The sequence below is a fragment of the Salvelinus sp. IW2-2015 genome, linkage group LG23, assembly GCF_002910315.2.
Source record: "Salvelinus sp. IW2-2015 linkage group LG23, ASM291031v2, whole genome shotgun sequence".
NCBI classification, from domain to species: Eukaryota; Metazoa; Chordata; class Actinopteri; order Salmoniformes; family Salmonidae; genus Salvelinus; species Salvelinus sp. IW2-2015.
The window spans coordinates 48,423,424-48,439,939 of record NC_036863.1 but is presented as its reverse complement, the minus strand read 5'-3'; the positions used below and the strand labels follow the sequence as shown (position 1 = coordinate 48,439,939).

The window sequence follows — 16,516 nt, the reverse complement described above, 5'->3', positions numbered from 1 at the left end:
AGCAGGTATATTTCACTGGTCATCCCCCAAAGCCAACACTTCCTTTGGCCGCCTTTCCTTCCAGTTCTCTGCTGCCAATGACTGGAATGAATTGCAAAAATCACTGAAGCTGGAGACTTAGATCTCCCTCTCTAACTTTAAGCTTCAGCTGTCAGAGCAGCTTACCGATCACTGTACCTGTACACAGCCAATCTGTAAATCGCACATCCAACTACCTCATCCCCATATTGATATTTATCTTCCTGCTCTTTTGCACTCCAGTATCTCTACTTGCACATCATCATCTGCACATCTATCACTCCAGTGTTAATACTAAATTGTAATTACTTCGCCACTATGGCCTATTTATTGCCTTACCTCCCTAATCTTCTACATTTGCACACACTGTACATAGATTTTTCTATTGTGTTATTGACTCCAACATTTGTTTATGTGTAACTCTGTGTTGTTGTTTTTGCCGCACTGCTTTGCTTTATCTTGGCTAGGTCGCAGTTGTAAATGAGAAATTGTTCTCTATGGCCTACCTGGTTAAATAAAGGTGAAATTTGAACATTTGAAAATTAATACCAAGCGTGTGCAGAGCTGTCATCAAGGCAATGGGTGGCTACTTTGAAGAATCTCAAATATAAAATATATTTTGATTTGTTTAACACTTTTTTGGTTACTACATGATTCCATATGTGTTATTTCATAGTTTTGATGTCTTCACTATTACTCTACAATGTAGAAAACAGTAAAAAATAAAGAAAGACCCTGGATTGAGTAAGTGTTTCCAAACTTTTGACTGGTACTGTAAGTGCTGAGGCAAACTCGGCATTCCGGGGTTAGACGACACTTACTCTATGGCTAATCAGCAAATTGTAGCATTAGCCACTTAATCACCAGAGTCCGTAGCATTGAACAGGATTCATTCTCTTCCTGGCACAGCATGCTGTTTCATGACATGACAAGTACTGTTTTGAATCCTGAAATGTGGCATTTCTGAGATTGTGCTGACTTGACTTTTTTTTTAATASCAAWGAGCAATTGAACTGACGCTACATTTTTTTTATACCAGACAGCAATTTAACTGACAGAATGCTTAGTAACTCATCATAGTTTGACCAGACCTGCATAAAAAAAAATACAAAATACAACTATCCTCTTCTGTGATTCTGACACACAAGTTCAACGTCCTGCATATTTAGTTAGTAGATACGTAGATAAATGGCAGTAGTCCATTTCATTAATCGCTGGGTAATTCTACTTGACAGCTAGTGAGTTAAGGTGAGTGAGCACTGAGGCCATAGTCACACTTTGTCCAAGATCACACTTTTAGACCGTTTCACATTGGCGATAGCAAAGGGCCATTTTCGAGAGGTTCTCGAAGAGTTATCGATTCTCGAGAGACAATACTTTTGTGTAAACTTGCGAAATTATCACGTCTRGAGRYCCCRCCTCCAGWYTAAAAAATAATTGTGTCAAAWGCAATACTCCTACAGTATAAARGGTAAMAGCAGAGCAATGTTTTTGAAACGGCWAAAAATWGTTTTACCTGAAAGTGCAGTAACAGCCTGAAATTGTCACAGTAGCTGCTGTCAGAAGGCTGCACTGAGCCACGTAAAAAACTTTGGAAGCCCATATTCCTCCACCATTTTTTAAAACGCCGATACTATCTAAAAATGTTTAGATACGTAAGTCAAAATGCTGAGATAGTAAATCATACAAATATAATGTTTTTTCATTTCTAACATTGTCTGGTAATTACAGAGGTGGCACAACAAGTCCCAGAGTGGTGGGGGGAAATGTTTATCCTGGGGCCCAGAGTTTTTCCTTATCTGGTAGCCTAACCTAACCAAGTAAAACTCCAAGTGTGCCATAGGAATAAATCACCTGTAAAAAACTGTTTTATACAGGCTATGATGAGATCAGAATTTTTCTAATGGTTAAAAAAAAAATCACGGAAAGTGCCAGCATGCCACACGTTTGCCGGCGGCCCTGCTGTGCTGATTACTTTTACCCTAATACAGTTAAGCGACTTTTGTGAAGGCTTAGCTACCGCAGGCCTATGAAGGCAGTGCATACTGGCACTCCAACTGACTCTGATAGTTGAACTTAGCCTCCTTCTGTACGCCTATATCTGTACAGCAGAAGTAGCCTAACTGACAAGTCTAAAGAAATCCATGTCGATGTCGGGAACACGGCGCCAGCATATCTCTATCTTTCATTCGGTCTCTCTAGGGCTAGGACAATTACATTTTATTTTTATATGAATATCATTCAGTGGACGCCTAGGCCTATAGGCCTACATGCATTCAATGTTCTGATGCATTTAGCGCTCAAATCTCTGACAGCTGAACCATGAGGTAGAAAATTATTGTTTTAGGAAAGTAAAAACCAATAAAACAATAGACTATAAAGTTGTTAATATGCTACACATCGAAACAGTGTTTTTTTATGTATTATAGGCCGTTTTTAAGGACATGAAACTGTGGAACATTTGGCTAATATCACTAGTTTATTGATGGCACTGGCAGCACCCAGTTTAAGGTTTCTTTCTCTCTTTCTTTCTACTCTCGGATCTGAACTAGCCACAGGTCTTTTATGGTCCTTTTCGGAACGGGTCTGACTGTCCTCAGGTCCATTCGGTACGTGTCTCTGTTTTTTTTTTATTTATGCTCATCAGGTCGGGTGGGAAAGCCACGGATCCATTTCGGAACAGTTCCAACTTTTTGTACCCATGAAGACTTTTACTGCGAGGCAAGAACAGAGTCTTGCATGAAAGCCACTGTTGTTCCGGATGACTGTGTGATCTCGCTCTCGGTGTGAGTAAAACTTTTAAACAGGTCAACACTCACAAGGTCGCCGGGCCAGACCGAATACCAGTGCGCATTCTCAAAGCATGTGCAGACCAGCTGGTAAGTGTCTTSTCTGACATTTTTKATCTRTCTTTGTSCCAGTCTGTAATCCCAACATGTTTCAAGKTAACCAACATTGTCCCTGTTCCCAAGAACTCCAAGGTAACCTGCCTAAATCACTATCCCCCTGTAGTTGAACACCTCCCTCTGCAAATAGATCCTGGACTTCCTGACGGGCCGGCCCTAGGTGGTGAGGGTAGGCAACACCACCTCCGCTACGCTGACCCACAACACGGGGGCCCCTCAAGGTGTGTGCTTAGTACTCCCTGTCGACCCACGACTGCGTAGCCATGCACGACTCCAAAACCATKATCAAGTTTGCTGACAACACAACGMTGGTAGGCCTGATTAKCGACGGCGATGAGACAGCCTACAGGGAGGAGGTGTCYTYGAAATTGCAAGATTATGTTATAATGCTTGTATTGTATTATAATGGTTGTTTTATTCTACAGAATAGAGTATTCTGTTAAATATTGTGTGTGTGTTTTACTGAGGAGGGCCTCTATGAGATAGCACTGACAGAGGAGATTTACGATGTCTTTGGGTAATAAAGCCTAAAGAACATTACAGAGAACATGAGCTAATGGTTCTGTTCTATACCGTACCAGGGAGAGACGGTTCCCTTTTGGAGTAGGAGGGCCAGACACTGGTCTTTATAATGAAAACTATTGACACAGCAGTAACRGTCTGCTATGTTTTATAGATATCTTTCATACAAATCTTAACCTTGTGACCATTCTATGTATCTGTTGTTTGTCATATAGATTGAGAGGGGTGTATCTTGGCTATAAAATATCTTTGTACTTTTGTGTTGTCACTTTCAGTGGTTCATTAGAAATGGCGCATCATTTAAAGTCAAAGTGCTATTGCAAAGCTCTTATTATTAAAGATGTAGTTTAAGTATAACTCTGACTGGTGTGTGAAGTTTGTAACTCTCCTCATTTGGTAATGCAGAAATTAGCCACCACAGAGGTRAGAGACTTAGCAGTGTGTTACAAGGACAACAACCTCTCGCTCAACGTCAGTAAGACCAAGGAGCTGATCGTGGAATACAGGAAAAAGAGGGCAGAGCACGCCTATATCTACATTGATGAGGCGGTAGTGGAGCAGGTACAGAGCTTCAAGTTCCTTGGCGTCCACATCATTAAGGACTTAACATGGTCCACACACACCRYCACAGTDGTGAAGWGGGCACGACAGCTCCTCTTCCCCCTCAGGAGGCTGAAAAGATTTGGCATGGTCCCTCTTATCCATGAAAAACTCTACAACTGCACCATCGAGAGCTTCTTGACTGGCTGCATCACCACCTGGTTTGGCAAATGCACCTCCCTCGACCGCAAAGCGCTACTGAGTGTGGTGCGGACAGTCCAGTATGTCACTCTGGCCGAGCTCCCTGCCATCCAGGACTTCCATATCATGCGTGTCAAAAGAAGGCCCAAAAAATTGCCAAAGACTCCAGCCACCCAAGCCATAGACTGTTCATTCTGCTACCATCCGGCAAACTGTCTCAGCCGTCGTAAGGAGGAGACCAAGGCGCAGCGTGGTAAGCGTACATTCTACTTTATTAAAAGAACGAACACTGAACAAACAAGCAAAATAACAAAACGAAACGTGAAGCTAATATGGATAGTGCAGACAGGCAAATAAACATAGATCAAGAACCCACAAAACCAAAAGGGAAAATGGCAACCTAAATATGATCCCCAATCAGAGACAACGATAAACTCTGTGATTGGGAACCAATTCAGGCCACCATAGACCTACATATACCTAGACTACCAAAACCCCTAGACATACAAAAACCCCTAGACAATACAAAACCAGCATACCCACCCTAGTCACACCCTGACCTAACAAAAATAATAAAGAAAACATAGATAACTAAGGTCAGGGCGTGACACAAACGGTACTGGAGCATCAGCTCTTGGAACAACAGGTTCCGAGACAGCTTCTACGTCCAAGCCATAAAATAGCCATAAGACTGCTAAATAGTTAATTCAATGGTTACCCGGAATATCTGCACGAACCGTATCTTGCACTGACTCAATGCACACTCGCAAGACTTTATATATACACAATACAGTGCCTTCGGAAAGTATTCAGACCACTTGACTTTTTACGCATTTTGTTKCATTACAGACTTAACCTAAAATGGATGAGAAAAGAAAACATCAGCAATCTAGGCATAATACCCCATAATGACAAAGCGAAAACAGGTTTTGCAAATTTATAATAAAAAAAATAGAATACCTTATTTACATAAGTATTCAGACCCTTTGCTATGAGACTCGAAATTGAGCTCAAGTGCATCCTGTTTCCATTGATCATCCTTGAGAGGTTTCTACAACGTAATTGGAGTCCACTTGTGGTAAATTCAATTGATTGTTTTGGAAAGGCACACACCTGTATATATAAGGTCCCACAGTTGACAGCGCATAAAAACCAAGCCATGAGCTCGAAGGAATTGTCCATAGCGCTCCAAGACAGGATTGTGTCGAGGCACAGATCTGGGGAAGGGTACCAAAAATGTCTGCAGTATTGAAAGTCCCCAAGAACACAGTGGCCTCCATCATTCTTAAATGTAAGAAGTTTGGAACCACCAAGACTCTGGCCACCTGGCCACCTGGCCAAACTGAGCAATTGTGGGAGAAGGGCCTTGGTCAGGGAGGTGACCAAGAACCAGATGGTCACTCGGACAGAGCTCTAGAGATCCTCTGTGGAGATTGGAGAACCTTCCAGTAGGACAACCATCTCTGCAGCACTCCACCAATCAGGCCTTTATGGTAGAGTGGCCAGACGGAAGCCACTCCTCAGTAAAAGGCACATGACAGCCCGCTTGGAGTTTGTCAAAAGGCAACAAGGACCTCAGACTGGGGGGCGAAGGTTCACCTTCCAAAAGGACAATGACCCTAAGCACACAGCCAAGACAATGCAGGAGTTATCATGACAGGCGAGACCCAGATGCAGACAAAGGAGGCAGATGGTTGGAGTCTTACAATATTTATTAATCCAATAGGGTAAGGCAAGAGAATGGTCGTGGACAGGCAAAAGGGTCAAAACCAGTTCCGAGTTCAAAAGGTACTGAAGGGCAGGCAGAATCAAGGTCAGGGCAGGCAGGATGATCAGGCAGGCGGGAAAGTAGTCCAGCGTCATGCAGAGGTCCAAACCGGGAAAACTATCAAAAAGAGAATAGCGAAAGGAGTAGGGGAAAAACACGCTGGTTGACTTGACTAACATACAAGACGAACTGTCACAGAGAGACAGGAAACACAGGGATAAATACACTGGGGAAAATAAGCGACACCTGGAGGGGGTGGAGACAATCACAGGAACAGGTGAAACAGATCAGGGCGTGACAGGAGTGGCTTCGGGACAAGTCTCTGAATGACCTTGAGTGGCCTGTACAGAGCCTGGACTTGAACATTTCTGGAGATTTAATACATTTTAGAATTAGTCTGTAACCTAAAAAATTTGGGAAAAGGTACTGTATATACACACTCACACACACCACACATACACTCGCTTAGTGACACAACACATAGACACACACACACTGCACAGTGATCTGGTACTGCCTGTATACAGCTCCAATAATCAGTGTCAGAGAAAGGTGCTAAATGGTCAAAGACCCCAGCCACCCAAGTCATAGACTGTTCTCTCTGCTACCACAGGGCAAGCGGGTACCGATGCACCAAGTCTGGAACCAACAGGACGCTGAAAAGTTTCTACCCCCAAGCCATAAGACCGCTGAACAGTTAGTTAAATAGCTACCCTGACTATCTGAATTTACTCTTTTTCACCAACACGTTAGGGATGGTGTGTATATAGGCAAGTTGTCGTTGGTTTATGGTAATAAGTCCCACATGTTGTCTTAGTGTCTACACCTGTCTTACGTATGCATGTGACAAAACAATTTCATTTTATACTATGTATTTATTCCTGGTGTTTACTATGTACTTATGTTCATATTTTTTTAAACTCTTTCTGTGCCCTCTAATCAGGGTGAATTGACCCATGTGTTCGTCTGCCAAATTCTTCCGTAATGTCATTCCTTGAAGAACGTGTGGGTCTCGACCTGCTGAAATAGTGTTGTAACAAAGAACTGTAAGGTCATGGCACAAATGCAATATCTACGGAATTGCAGCTCAAGGAGTACATCTCAATCGCTACAACAGAGTTGTCTGTACTTAGGTTTTGGATGCACCTTATAATAACTCCACGGGTAATTTAAACATTATGAAATAGCAGGGAAGAAATTATGTTTGTGCTTTTCTAATAACCAAGTTGCTGGGTTCATCAAGTTGACTTGATGATTGCCTTGAGTGTATCCTCACTATGTGGAGGCCAGCCATCTGATGCAGGCACTACATCACTCTCCTTCTTGTCAAATAGCCCTTACACAGCCTGGAGGTGGTTTTCATTGTCCTGTTGAAAAACAAATGATAGTCCCACTAAGCGCTTACCAGATGGATGACATATCGCTGCAGAATGCTTGGTAGCCATTCTGGTTAAATGTCCTTGAATTCTAAATAAATCCAGACATGTCACCAGCAAAACACCCCCACACATCACACCTCCTCCTCCATGCGGAGATCATCCTTCCCCTACTCTGCGTCTCACAAAGACACGCATATGAACCAAAAATCTCAAATTTGGACTTCAACCAAACAACAATTTCCAGTCTAATGTCCATGCTCTTGTTTCTTCCCAACAAGTCCTTCTCTTCTATGGTGTCTCTTTAGAAGTATTCTTTGCAGCAATTGAGGTCCATGAGTCTGATTCACGCAGTCTCCTCTGAACAGTGCATGTTGAGATGTGTCTGTGTAATGTACTCTGTGAAGCATATTTTTGCCTCAGCGGTTACTGAAGGTGCAGTGAAATCTAATGAACGATCTCTGCAGGCAAGTTACACTCTGGCTTCCTTTCCGTGGCGTCAATGAGAGTCCAGTTTGCAGCATCATAGCGCGTGATGGAGTTTTTGCAAATGCACTGTGAGTAGACACTTTGAAAATTCTTGGTGGAATGTCTCAGATGACCTGTACCATCATGTCTTAAAATGTAATGCTGACTTGGGTTTTCCTCTTTGCCTATTTGAGCTGTGCTTGCCATAATATGGACTTTGTCTTTTACCAAATATAACATATATATTCTGTCCACCACCACCCARGGTAYTAGCATGAGGTGTTATTTTATATGTATAGGAAGTAGCGGCAAGAGAACAGTTGAAGATACATATAGGATGTACCGATAGACAAGCTCCACTGACAATTGTCTGTAGGCATTTATGAGAAGTTTCTACGTGGTCTGAGAACCACTGATAATAGCACAACGTGTTATTGAGCATGAGGTGTTATTGTAGGCATTTAGGAATCGTTGAAGATGCACATGGAGTGGATGTGAATACCTATGTTGATTTATAATGTTATATAGTGATTCTGTATGTGAAGATATGAAAGGAGAGAGTACTATTCCTGAGTATGCTGTATAAATAAAACACTACTGTAAATATTTCAACCCCTGTATGAATAGAACACTCGTGTAAAGAAGGAATTTGTAAAGAAGAGTATAATGGGTTACCAGAGATTTGATAAAGTAACAATTATTTTTTTTTTTATAATACTAATAATATACAATTTGCACACCCACACGCAGACGTATGTAAGTGGTGTAAAAAGTATTAAGAGAAATGTTCAGAGTGGTCGCTTTATGGATCATTTGATAAAGATAAGGCTAAAGCATTGTATGACTGTCTGTTTCTGGGAAACAGGTGTGTCAGACTAAGACATATCCACTTTTGCTAAAGGTACAGGACTTGACTTTGTTTGAGAGTGATCTGTGTGTATTAGCACTAGTTATTGAGAGGGTTTTCCTATTGGGAAGGGAGAGTACTAGTTGAAGGAAACAGATATGGAGACTATTGAAAGTAATAAAGTGAATGGAAATATTAGTGGCTTTCAGATAGCACACTAATAATACAATATCTTAGTAATTTGAAGAAGTAAATGTTTCAATACAAGGTCACCTGACGAACAGYGGGATTGAGCCTTGGGTCCTACTGATTATATTAGAGGTRGCCATCTGTTGTTTGGTTTAAAGATAAGCTTCCTGTGGACGAATAGAAAAGCCACCAGTGAAAATGAGTGGAACTCACTGAACTCAAACAGGCTGTAAGACATTTGGGACAGATGTATGAATAATTGTATAATAGATGTTTTTGACAATTTTCAATTATTATTACTGAATTCTATAGTTTGGGTAACYCCAGTGGTTTAAGTAAGAAGGTAATGTCATCTAAAAAAATAATAATAATGTTTCCATTACGTGGAACTGTGTCCAAAATGGAATTAGTWCCGAATATTGAGCTGATAAGCCAGCAACTGTTTTGAAAGACCTAGCAGATTTGTTAAACAACAGGTTTCATATTTTGACTAGTGGATGTCACAGGGACAGTCCGTAGAGGACATATGTCAACGCAACAGGTCAAAATTACAAGATTACAAGAAATGGGCTCTGGGGTTGTTTTCTTTAGAAGGTGCCTATTCCGCTTAACGGGACACTGTATCGTCGGAAGTGCGATTCTGTCTACGCATGGTTTTATCAAGACTTCCTGCCCAAGATGCAGTGAGCTTGGACTGACTAGGATGTAGCAATGTGAAAACCAAGTAGATCTTTTTTATTTTTTTATTCCATGACTGATGAATGTCCACTACCAAGTTTACCAGTGATTCTGTATCTCTCCCTTTGAAAGTCATCCTGGGGCAGGTTCCTTAGGAGAGCAGTTATTTAGACTGTGTACTATACAGTATAAAGGTACCCGGATCCAGCTGTTAAGGGAATTAAGTAAGGCCTGGTCATTTTGTTTGTATTTACCCTAAATTTTACCATACACGCCAGCACCCACACACGACCCACCTGTTATGAATATTTGTTAGTGGTGTTAATACTGCATTTGATTTATTGTGTGGGGTCTTTTAATGTGGTTTTAGTGGGMTTTTCACAGGTTAGAAAGGATGCACCTTAAAGAGTACACAAATTACATTTTCTGAAGTATCTATTGTCCGAGTTTTGGTTGCACACATGTAGATTCTCTTGATAAGAAATGTACTGAAAAACCCAGTGTAAACCTGGTACACAAAATATTTTAAATGTCTTTAAATAAAGAGTCTGAGGTACAGGGAAAGAAAGGGGAATGAAACACTCACTTAATGTGGTGGAATTACCTCTGACTTCTGATCTGACTTTATGGTATGGCCTGATAATGCTCACTAGAAAGGTTAGACATTGGGTGAGATTTAAATGTAATATGTAAAGACTGATAATTAGGAAAAAGTGTATAATTTATCAATAGTATCAATAATTGATAAATTATACACTTTTTCCTAATTATCAGTGTGATTATGTGTGATTCGGACCACAAGGAGAAAGAGAGCGCTGCACCTGAATGTGTAATGAATACTCAGGGAGAAAAAGGTGTAGATTCCGTCACAGAGCGCGGCAGGTGTTAATTTCGCCTTCYCAGAATGCAGGAATCGTGGTCACAGGCAGGCAATGGTCATACACAGGTAGGCAAACAAGCAGGTGAAACAAAACTAGGACTGAAGGCTATAACTGGTTCTCACAAACGAGCTAGGAAAGGCTTAGTAGAGTCAAAACGAACAATACCTCACAAAGGCACAAACAAAATGAACTGAACTAAATAAGGAGCTGATGAGACCAGGTGAGAAACTAACACKGGTGAAATCAATGAACAAAAATTAAAGACAGGGCTACGTTCAAAAACACAACGAAACARAACAGAAGGTTGACTAAGAAAATAGATACAGAACCTTACAGAATGAGGGAAACCTGTCTATGGTCTATTTTACTATTCCTTGAATTACCTTATGGGATACAATTTTGAAATGGTGTTGTTTACATTGGATAAAAGCAGASACACAGAGCTACAAAATGGTATATCATACACTGCATTTGGGGAACAATGGGAAAGTAATTCTGCTTTGAAAGTTGATAAACTTGCAACCTCACTTTTGAGAAAATGGCCTTTGAATATTTTGGTACCTACCGGAGACCTCWTCTTTGTCTACACCCATTCAGCATCGTTCACACCCTCTTAAGATTTATCCCCCACCCAAACTCTGACTATTATACTCACCCTAGCAGAGCTGGTTAGGCTGTTTTCATGTTATCCAGAGCGTTGGTGACTGTAACTGTGCTGCTGGCAACAATTTAATTACGCTTTTTTTGCAAACGTTTACTGACACCGGCCATATTCAACAGGTGTTGAGCGTTCATAAATTCATCAGTTATTCTGCGCTCTGGCACACTCAGACGGGAGTAGGCCAGACTGAATTTAAGAACACACCCGAAAATGGTTACTTGCATAGTGGAGTATTTTGTTTAGCTAGCTAAACAATTAACCATAATCCCAACTCATGACATTACTACCCTGCTAGCTAACCCTGCTAACCCTGCTAGCTAACTGCTAGCTACCCTGCTAGCTAGCTAACCAAACAAGTTCAATGTTAGCTAGCTAACATTYGGCTCTAACTAGCAAAGCAAATGGCTCTGAGATACAAATAATAAGATCATACACGTAATGTTAGCTAGCGAGCCAGCCAGCTAACGTTAGCTAGCTAGCTAACGGTACACTTTAACTTGAAATGAAAATAATTTATGTCCAAATTATAAACGTGTAATATCTGAAAACGTAGCTAGCTAGACTATCTTATTACCCGTGGTCTGAAATCAGAGTAGATAGCCAGAGCGAATTTACAAGCTACAGTCTATCAACAGTTGTTAAAGTGACATTCTATTGAAATAGAATGTCACTGTAACAACTAGCTAGCTAAATAATGAACCAGAATCCCAACTCATGACGTTACTACCCTGCATGAATCTGCAGGTAGATAACCAACGAGGTTCAATGTTAGCTAGCTAATATTAGGCTATAACTAGCCAAGGAAATGGCTCTGAGAAACAAATAATAAGATCATACACGTAAAGTTCCCCTTTCCGATTGTTTGGGGCATCCGGAAAAAAGCTTGTCCGGAGAAGACAAGGTGAGCGCAGTCCTGTGTCATACAAACAGTAAAGCATCCTGAGATCATTCATGTGTGGGGTTGCTTCTCAGCCAAGGGAGTAGGCTCACTCACAATTTTGCCTAAGAACACAGCCATGAATAAAGAATGGTACCAACACATCCTCRGAGAGCAKCTTCTCCCAACCATCCAGGAACAGTTTGGTGACAAACAATGCCTTTTCCAGCATGATGGAGCACCTTGCCATAAGGCAAAAGTGATAACTAAGTGGCTCGGGGAACAAAACATCAATATTTTGGGTCCATGGCCAGGAAACTCCCCAGACCTTAATCCCATTGAGAACTTGTGGTCAATCCTCAAGAGGCGGGTGGACAAACAAAAACCCACAAATTCTGACAAACTCCAAGCATTGATTATGCAAGAATGGACTGCCATCAGTCAGGATGTGGCCCAGAAGTTAATTGACAGCATGCCAGGGCGGATTGCAGAGGTCTTGAAAAAGAAGGGTCAAAACAAATGTTGACTCTTTGCAGCAACTTCATGTAATTGTCAATAAAAGCCTTTGACACTTATGAAATGCTTGAAATTATACTTCAGTATTCCATAGTAATATCTGTAAATGGTTTATAATGTAAGGACCTATATAAGACATCTTATTAATGATCTTATGAATCATTCATAAATACTTTAAAAGGTTGTTTATGTGTGAATATGTATGTGTGAATAACTACGTTACCTGCATTTACAAATGTGGGAGTAATGATTAATAAATGATAAAGAAGCGATTTACTAATCCATTACAAATGCTTTATTACGTGGAATTATTATGAAGCGCTACCATGATTTTTAAATCCTCTAATGTTTAGTGTGTGTATTTTGTTGTACTCACATGGCTGAGGCAACTCCATATGTATTTTACATTTTTCAAATAAATAAATGAATTCATACAATTACGTAGTATAATAATAGACTAAAAGTGATAGTAAATGAAGGATGTGAAGTACCTTCCTGATGGAGGCCAGTCTGTTCATGACCAGACAGTCCTCTCTATCCTCGTCCAGGTCGTCCAGTTCCAGCATAGGCGAGCTAAAGTCATCCAGGAAGAAGCACTTAGCCCCTGTGTTGCGCGGGTCAAAAGGGTCCACGATGATCGGCTCTGTGCCTTTGATCTCACACCGGCAGAAAGGGCACCCTTGTCCGTCCGACTCCTGTCGAGAAACACACATCAAGCTTCCGTGTATTTGCAGCTAAAAGATGCACTGTACTATATAGGCCAAAAAACATAAGTAATTAAATGAATCAAACATTCAAATAAATGCAATCCCACATGCACATGCCCAGAAACTATACACATTCAGGCATACAACACACACGCACGGACGCTGTGGGATCTAAAGCAAGAGAGGCAATTGCAGACAGCTGGGACACATGTTTTCATTCAAAAGAACCTGTAGGCCTTGGTAAGACATCTTTCCTTTTCCCCCTTAAAAAGAGCACTGGCAGAGTAAAGTGAAGACATGCACACACATTAATAAGAAGGAAGTCATTTTGACAATCTACAAGCCTCAGTGCCCCGAATACAGATTAAACATGGCAGAGGAAAACAATCAGCACTATAAATAAATAAAAGGCTTCCATCTTTCATGATGAGGTTTCCCTCTGCTTCAACTTTAGTGAATCAAAGGGAGGCGATATTTACAAGAACAAAAGCCTGATTGTGGCAGCCATCTATCTGGTTGGGGACTTGCGAAAGGCATCAAAGCATTTTTGGAAACCAATCCTAATTAGAGTGGGAGGCTGCTCAGGCTCACTGACACTGCAGAAAAATCCCCTGTCCTCAAAAACTGGCCTCCCGTGGGCCGGTCCACCCACGGCCATATTTCACGCAGGCAGCCTTGCAGACACATTCAGCATCGGCTGACAATGCAACGCATTGTTTCTGGTAATATAAATTCCCTGGTTTTCCCAAAATTATGGTTGGAGGATTCCAGTGGTGTAAAATACTTAAGTAAAAATACTTTAAAGGACTACTTAAGTATTTTGGGGGGAAATCTGTACTTTACTATTGATATTTTTGACAACTTTTATTTCACTACATTCCTAAAGAAAATAGTGTACTTTTTACTCCATACATTTTCTCTGACACCCAAAAGTAATCCTTACATTTCAAATGCTTAGCAGGGACGGAAAATGGTCTAATTTACACACTTATCAACAGAACATCCCTGGTCATCTCTACTGCCTCTGATCTGGCGGACTCACTAAACACACATGCTTCGTTTGTAAATGATTGTCAAAGTGTTGAAGTGTGCCCCTGGCTATCCTTAAATTAAAAAAATATATAAATGAAAATCGTGCAGTCTGATTTGCTTAGCATAAGGAATGTGAAATTATTTATACTTTTACTTTGATAATTTAGTATATTTGAACAATTACATTTACTTTTGATACTTAAGTATATTTAAAACCAAATACTTTTAGACTTTTACTCAAGTAGTATTTTACTGGGTGACTTTCACTTTTACTTGAGTCATTTTCTATTAAGGTATCTTTACTTTTACTCAAGTATAACAATTGGGTAATTTTTACACCACTGGAGGGTTCCGTAATCAGGCGGGAATAAGCAGGAAATCCGGAATCCTCCAATTATGATTTCTGGAAAACCAGGGAATTTATTGAAAGTTCCAGGAATTTTGCAACCCCAGGTATAGTAAATGCAGATGATCCCAGTCATATGACATGCAAGTTTTGGTCCTAGGTTAGATATGAATCTGATCAATCAAATCAGAAGATTCAGAGTTGAAGAGCCATGTATGTACATACTGTACATTACAGTAAATGTGTAAAAACATATGCATCACCGCTCTTGGCCAAAAACACCCACATCTGATCACAACAGAAGAGAAGCCCCGCAAACACGTCCTTTCCAAAAACAGAATGGCCATTCAAATCCTACAGGGCCCACCCCTTCTGCCTTAAGAAACTAACTTAAATAAAAAATACCAGGATGTGATCAAGAATCTTTGAGTAATGGCAGATGTTTTAATTTAAAAAAAGAATAAGTAGAACCAGAAGTCCTTGTTGAGTAGGTTAATGTGACGAGGGAACCCCCCCCCCATATTTGACTCAACTGGAACATATCTGGGGTTTTTAGTTAGTCATACAATAGAGAGAACTGAGGTTCCCTCTATGACTTACATGGCCCACACCTGACATCACTGCGCTGACAAAGACACACAGAGACACACACACATACGTGCCCTTGGGCCCACTTCAGATGGAGCCATGGGAATCACTGGTGGAGCCATAGACAGAGTAATAGAAAGGGACAGGCTAAGCCATTCTACCATTCTAAAACCATCACTAACTTGACATCAACCATACATAGGGCCCTATACAATTGGGTGAATATTTTCTCTGTTTCTCTTCAGGAAGTTGAGGGAAAATATSAATCACTGATGTATTATGTTCCTATCTTATGATAATCTTGGGCAAATTAATGGATTTTCTAATAAGTCAATACATTTAGTTGATTTCCTACTAAAYGTTCAATACATTTTTCAATATTGTTGAATTCCGTTTTTAATGTCTGGATTCCGTGATTCTGTCCGCATTCTTTGTAAAGCGTATTTTTTATGGTCCTACAAACAGGGAGGAGATGGGTAAGGCTTGTGTACTGAAACAGAACAAAACTAACTGTGCCCAAGATCATGTCTTACGTATCTCTGTATGTCCTGCATTACCAAGTTCATATGTTTATATTACAGTATTTACACATGATATATAGCTGTGTTTGTGATGTGTACAGTATCTATAGATGTGTATCTGTAATTACTGTATATCAGGACCACCTCAATATGAACAGGTTATTAACACACATCGCTGAAAGAAATAAACAAATGAATCGACCACGAATATATGCCACCCAACAGTGCAAAAAAGTGCCTCCTGTAAGCAAGTCTGTGTTTCTGCAGAAGATCAATAAGATGACACAATAGATAGATCTGTTTACTTGGGAAAAGTAGCACAGATGTCCCACTACGGGAGGAGGCCAATAGTGACTTATTAGGACAGTAATTACAAACATACAGACATTGCCGTCCGATCTGACACACACACACACACACACACACACACACACACACACAAACACACACACAAATGTTCCATTCAAGCAGGGTTTTGCTTTCTCTGCAGATGTACCACCTACTAAGGATGAATATTTTCAATAAAATCTACCAAATTTTATTTTGTCACATACACATGGTTAGCAGATGTTAATGCGAGTGTAGCGAAATGCTTGTGCTTCTAGTTCCGACAATGCAGTAATAACCAACGAGTAATCTAACCTAACAATTCCACAACTACTACCTTATACACAAGTGTAAAGGGATAAAGAATATGTACATAAAGATATATGAATGAGTGATGGTACAGAACGGCATAGGCAAGATGCCGTAGATGGTATAGTGTTCAGTCTATACATATGAGATGAGTAATGTAGGGTATATAAACATAAAGTGGCATAGCTTAAAGTGGCTAGTGATACATGTATTACATAAAGATGGCAAGATGCAGTAG

General features: G+C 40.5%; 1 protein-coding gene across 1 annotated transcript in view; it reads right to left on the bottom strand.

Annotated features, from left to right (window-relative positions):
• cblb (Cbl proto-oncogene B, E3 ubiquitin protein ligase) overlaps positions 1-16,516 on the bottom strand; it is a 192,661-nt gene that overhangs the window by 65,829 nt on the left and 110,316 nt on the right. Inside the window, exon 10 of the mRNA XM_070434684.1 lies at positions 12,940-13,143. Within this exon, the coding sequence (XP_070290785.1) occupies positions 12,940-13,143 (204 nt within the window). The remainder of the gene's footprint in view (positions 1-12,939; positions 13,144-16,516) is intronic.